The sequence below is a fragment of the Amorphotheca resinae genome, assembly GCF_003019875.1.
Source record: "Amorphotheca resinae ATCC 22711 unplaced genomic scaffold M430scaffold_2, whole genome shotgun sequence".
NCBI classification, from domain to species: Eukaryota; Fungi; Ascomycota; class Leotiomycetes; order Helotiales; family Amorphothecaceae; genus Amorphotheca; species Amorphotheca resinae.
In genome coordinates, this window is record NW_020194472.1 from 1,264,207 (window position 1) to 1,270,561 (window position 6,355).

General features: G+C 50.5%; 2 protein-coding genes across 2 annotated transcripts; one reads left to right on the forward strand and one right to left on the reverse strand.

Moving 5' to 3' along the window:
• Window positions 1–911: 911 nt before the first annotated feature.
• M430DRAFT_25214 (hypothetical protein) lies at window positions 912–2,499 on the reverse strand (the record flags this gene model as incomplete). The annotated part of the gene is made up of 2 exons (XM_024865205.1): window positions 912–2,330; window positions 2,395–2,499. The coding sequence occupies 2 exons, from the start codon at window positions 2,497–2,499 to the stop codon at window positions 912–914; spliced, it is 1,524 nt and encodes a 507-aa protein (XP_024724009.1).
• Window positions 2,500–3,660: 1,161 nt separating this feature from the next.
• M430DRAFT_133820 (hypothetical protein) lies at window positions 3,661–4,807 on the forward strand (the record flags this gene model as incomplete). The annotated part of the gene is made up of 2 exons (XM_024862318.1): window positions 3,661–3,915; window positions 3,965–4,807. Coding segments are annotated over exons 1-2 (1,053 nt in total), but the record flags the coding sequence as incomplete, so codon positions are not given.
• Between the last annotated feature and the right edge of the window lie 1,548 nt (window positions 4,808–6,355).

Below are 6,355 nucleotides of genomic sequence, written 5' to 3' on the forward strand. Positions count from 1 at the left end.
GAAGATAGACAGATAAGCCAGAAGACGAGCCCCCCCCCCCCACCCAAAAAAGGGAAAAACCACGCAAAGGTCAAGTGTGGAAAGGGACCGCGGCTGAATATGGCGCAGTGGTAATGGGAAAAGGAATACGGCTGGGCTGCAGAGTCAGTGCCGTAGAGCGAGAGGACTGGTGAGCCGTTAACAGCCGGGGTGCTTGATAGATTAGATTAATTTACCTTAGGGTAGCATACTTACTTACAACTTAAAGGAGGACACAACTTACAGGAGGACGTCATAAACCCCTCCTCCTTATTGTAATGGTTATATCGATAAGCGATTTGAGGGATAATTGAGGTGAGGGGTGGATAATGTTCAGGATCGGAGAAAAAAAAGAGTTCTGTTCGACTACCAGAGTAGTAATCTACACAATAATCTCCACGTCACGACAAGATTGTCTGTCATCCAATCCGGCTTCCTCCCTCCTCCTCCCTCCTCGCTCCTATCTACTTCTCCGTCTTCTATTTTGCATCCCTCGCTGACGCCTCTGTCTGAAATTGCTGCACTGCACCGGAGAAACTCCTTCAATATCTGACAAGAAAGAGAATGAGAAATCCATCGCCAACTTTACCGACCATGTCTCGAAGAAGCTGCCACCAAACCGCTCAATCAATATCTTGGGGAATCCGCGCGAAAAAGAAAGGGAATATGGAAGGGAATTCATTATTCGTTTCAATTAAAAAGAAAAATAGACGAGCCATGTCTGTGTGTGATGGGTGAGAGCTGAACGCAGGTATTGGGAGCAGGACTAGCTGCCCCTTAATGCGAGTGGATGGATGGTGTGGAAGACAATCGCTAAAGCCTCCAACGCCGGACAATCAATACAAGTGGTGAAGAGATGAATGCACAAAGGAAACTGGTGGCCCTGCAAGGTATCACATAACAACACAACATCCACATCCCCCTTTTTTCGTATCTTCGGGTGGCTCCTGCACCCTCACTGGTACGACGGGACTGGGAACAGGTTCTTGAGGCGCCGTGGTGATCTTAGGCATCGTGCTGTAACCGCCTGCTGTCCCTGGCCTTCCCGTACTCAGAGTCGGGCTCTTAGGACCTCGTAATGGCCATTCTGGGCTATCTTCTTCTGGTTTCTGTTCTGGGGTATCAACCTTTTCTTTTTCTGGAGCGGTCTCTGGAGGAGGTAATTCATTGTCGTTTAGAGGTCGGAAGGAGGTATCATATACATTGCCAAACTTTCCCTCCTTCTCCCATTGTTCTTGTTGTAATCGCTTTGCGATGGTGGGGAGCAGTTGTTGGTCCGGAGGCAGGCGGGGGTCTGGTTTATACATCGATGCTAGCCACGGGGGATCGCCTTCTGGACGCTTCGCAGTCGTATTCAACTCCCCAGAACGGGTGGATGGTCGTGTTGGGGGATCGCGGTTGGATGCTGACCTAGGTTTGGGTCTCTGCGCAGATGGTGCGCGCGATGTGGCAGTTGATCCTTTCCGCACTGTTCTCTTCGTAGGGGAGCTGTCGGATCCGAGACGCTTTGCTGGGGTGAGCGTTGCTGCACCATCATCAAGCTTGACACTTGCGCTTCGTCCCCGGGTTTTGGAATATGATATTTGGTCATCTTCCCCTCCCCACACCCCGCTCGGTTTCCTTCGCATCGGTGTATCGCGCTCGAGATGCTGGATGGGGATGGGGATCGGACTCGTTTTGGCAACAGGTATCCGCGAAACGCCCTTTATACCTCCACTAACATCCTGAAATAGTTCAGCATGGTCCTCCGCAGCCTCCTCTGGCAACCGCAGATCCCAATTCGCATTCTCCTGGCCCTCCTCCTCCTCTGCTGGGAGTGACTCAATCCGTTGACGCTTTTGTCCTCCTTGCTCACTCCTCAGACCATTGCCCTGTTGGTCACGACTGTGTTCACGACGACTGGATTTGCTCGCCGCTCGTGATCGCGGAAGAATAATACCCGCCGCTTGAAGCTCCTGGCTTTCAATACGTGCGAGTTTATCTCTGTGTATCCATCTCGAATGCTCCGGATCCTCCTCATCATAGACATCATTCTTCATCTCTCCAAGATCCACACTATTAATTGCACTCCGATTTGGTCCGTACAGGTCTAGCAGGCTATCGGGAGCACTGCCCGTTTCACTGATACTACTGTCCTGCCTAGTGAGAGCATTGATTCGGGCTGGCGCAAGATACGCGGATTCATTGGAGCGTGTGGTGTCGGTTCGTTTTTGAGACAGATCTGGTCGAGAGATTGGATGATCGAGAGAGTTGCCATTTATATGCGTCGGGGGTCGATCAGGGTGTTCGCTCATTTTGGACTGGGAAGAAGCCTGGGAGTAAGATGATTAGATTGAGCACTTAGCAGAGACAAAGAGACCCTTAGATCCAACCTACCTCCGTTTGTGATGACGAAGAATAGTTCCAGGAACTTTCTCTCCCGTGAGAACTGCTCGGGGGAGTCAAGGAACTCGGGGCATGCGGTGCGGAGACCGCAGCCATCTTGCCTGTGAAAGCCTCGAGATCGTTATGGTATGTATGGTTCGTAGTATTGTCGAGAAGAGATTTTGCGAATTGGGGACGCGAAATGTGATCTGCACGCCGAGGTGGTTTGGTGTCGCGGAGGAGGCTGGGCTGCGGACTCTCAGTATCAGGATGTCTGTTTTGGCCCTCAACAAACCCCAAGAACGCGTATCTGCCGTGAGTAGCGCTTCAGGTTGTGATCAAGAAAAACCACGATAGAGACTGATGGCTGCAAGCTGATTGGGGCTTGCTGGTTGGCTTGAATTGGACGTCTATTGAGATTGAGACCGAGACACCACTCAGACAACGCGATTGTAGGGTCCGTCGAGAGCAAACAGACGGCCCACCAGATCGTGAGACGTGCTGTAGTTAGACGGTGGGGATTACGAGCCCCTGGCACCTCGTATCTTCAAGCTGAAGTTCGAGGTCAATCAGATCGATCAATCCAAGCCCGCCCAATTATTGATGCGAAGGAGCTTTGACGATGTTGTCGGCGGAACGTTTATTATACGCATCCTTATTTAAATCTTAAGCGACAAACGCGCCCTGCAAGAAAAGGGGGTCTGCCCTGGCTTGACAGGATGTTGGTTCTTTTCTACAGAGGAAGTATATTTCTTATTGATGATCTGATACATGTCCCATCGCAGAGTCCAGCCGTACTGCAGAGACCAGTCCTGGCTTCCTGTCCTGGAAGCACATATATAGGAGATCAGTTTTGCGTGCATCGATTCTCCTTTATTGGACCCGAGAGCCGCTCAGGAGATCAGGGCGAGGTGGGAGGTCTCGTCGGAAATCCTCATTCTCGCTCCTGATTGGCTCGTGGGCCAGGGATCACAATGACCGCACGGGTAGACGGGTTACCGCGGACAAGGGACCAGGACATCAACGATTCATTCAAGACCAAGTCTCTGTCTAACATACTTTGTATAACATACAGAGCTGACAACAAACGGACTGATTGATATATCAATATCGCCCCCTCCGTCTCCCGTGTCGGTTTGCATCACACATGCCAACAGCAACTGCAAAGGAGCCTCAACGTAGGCGTCGGTAGGCCAAAGCTGTGCTATTCTCCTGGCTCTCTTCTCTTCTCGTCCTCCCCACCTGTTTTATCTTGTCCTATCTTCCTGGCTCTTATCCCACCCGGAAAAAGTAACTAATATTCTGTTGTCGCCCCTGCAATCATGGCTGATCAACAGCATACTATGCGGAAGACCCGTTTTGTTTGCATCTCTGATACCCACAATGCATCGCCCGGCGGGGCTTTCAAGCTCCCCAAAGGAGATGTTCTTATCCATGCAGGAGATATGACGAATCAGGGTAGCTATTCAGAGCTACAGAAGACCATTAAGTGGCTGGAGGAAGCAGATTTCGAGGCCAAGATTGTCGTTGCTGGTGCGGACTCCTCTACTGCCTCTGCGAATTTACAGACTGAGCCCTTCAGGAAACCACGATATTACCCTAGACTCTGCCTTCTATGCCCAGAACGGACGGTACTTCCACAATAAGGACCCACAAGATCCTCAGAAATGTCAAGAGCTCCTGGAAAACTCGCCTTCAATCTTGTGGCTGAAGCATGGATCCGCAGTCATCGACCTGCAATCTCCTGCTGGGCCCCGCACCACGTTCAAAATATTCGGGTCGCCACTTTCCCCCGCGAAGGGCATGTGGGCATTTGGATACGGAGCAGATGAGGCAGCGCATATATGGGAATCGATTCCTCTCGACTCAGACATTGTCATCACCCATACCCCACCGAAATATCACTGTGACGAGACAAAGGAAGGGAGTGCAGCTGGATGCCCAGCCCTGCGTGAAGCTTTATGGAGGGTCCGACCTCGACTGGCAATATGTGGGCATGTTCATGAGGGCAGAGGTGTTGAACGTATCCGCTGGGACATTGGGGGGTCAAATACCAAATATAGGGAAGAATGTGTCAAGAGATGGGAAGACCCGGGCAAGGATAATAAGAAGATGTCTTTGGTTGATCTCACAGACAAAGGAGGGGGAATGATTCAGAATGATGGTTCATCCGGTCATTGGAACGGCGAGGAAAACGCGGGCTCCTCGAAGAGTTCGGGTCCAGTCAACTCGCCAGCCTCTTCGTTACAAACAGATTCGAACACGAGCAGTGAAGCGCCTGTCACACTCGGAACCTCACGGGTTACAACAAATGTCCTAACCACCCCAACAGAATCTCTAACTTCAGCTAGTCGGGGCCATGGGGGTATGCCTCCTCCCCAAAGATGCGACCCTGAAGCTTTGTCTGGACGATTGGGACGCCGGGAAACATGTGTTGTCAATGCCGCTATCATGGCTTCAAGTTGGCCACATGGACCAGGCGGAAAATGGTTCAATAAGCCTATCGTGGTCGATATTGACTTACCTTTGTGGGAGAAGTAGGCAAGTTGGACTTTTTTCGGTCTTGATCAGTCCCATTAACTATCCAGATTATCGCGGAAGCCATGATAGCGCTGTATGCATATCTGGTACCGAACGGGAGCTACTCACGACGGCATGCTGTCAAGCTCGGAAACTAACGAGTGAAGCGTTCTGTCCAAAGCACCTGGTGAACCTTTCCGGCATCATTATTTGTGACAGGCTAAAATTCCGGTCCCGGAATCACAACCCAGGAAGATACAAAGGCTGATGCCAGCTGCAAGATAGCGAAAATGCAATTTGCTCATGAATTTCGGGAGGAGGGTGAAGAACTATGCCGATGCTGCCATTTCTGGATAAGAATATGAAGTGAAGCAGCGTTGGCTCCCGGGCCTCGACATGACCCTATCTTACGCACTTTGTCTTGCGCTACACTGGGCGGCAAAAAGACATGGTTCTGGTCATCAAACGATCATCTTTCCAGCAGTACTGCGCTGAAGAAGCAAATTCTCAAGGAGGTACAACGTCGCCATGCAGTGTTCAATGAGAATTCCGTATTTCTTCCAAGGCCTATTGTTGAGATAGTCCTCTGACTCTAAAGTAGACAAGTCACTCATATCTTTGAAGAGAGCTTGATGAAGTGTTGTGGGATCATCCTGTGCAAGGGAGATAGCACACCACAATATCTTTGCCACGGCAGCGATCGAAATGCAAGATCTTTGATTCTGTCCGCAAGTTGGAACGGGGTATGCTTGCCAAGTGGTTATACTTCGACCCTGAACGGTGCAAATCATGACATTGAACCGTTGGGTTTGGATGGCTGCCTGGATAGATCGCCAGCTTTCTTGACATCCAAGATAATTCTTATCAGGGCTACCAAAAAGAATCACAACCAAAGAATGGTGGCCGGTACTTCTGTTATCGGACCAATCCAATCGATCAAAGCCGGCTTTTACTTCCTACGTGCGTCTCATTCCAGGCCATAATTAGAGATTTCGAGAAGCACACTATTCCTTTAAGCATACACTTAGTATTCCTCGTGTACACGTGGTGACTGGAGGTCCAGTCAGAACAGCGATTTTCATGGCCAAGATAGGGCTGGGACAGAACCAGTCGGATTGCACGCAGAGTCTGCCCACGAACTGTTCACTGTCCCCTCTCTCTTCCTGCATTGAGAGATGGCCGGCGTAAGCAACGTATTCTGCACGCCACTAACTGCCCTCATGGAATCAGGTAGCTGAGGGCGAGACTGAAGCTTCTCAATCACTTCCTCACCTAGTGCGAACTGGGAGTCAAATGGCCTTATCGGCATGATACAGATATCTTCAGGCCTATACCACTCTACGAGACGTACGTATGCACTTGAAGATATTGGATCCACGTTGCGATGCCATCAAGGAGAAGATAGTGAGTAGACACAAAGAAGAAAGGGAAAAGAGGGGGGCCCCCCGGGGGG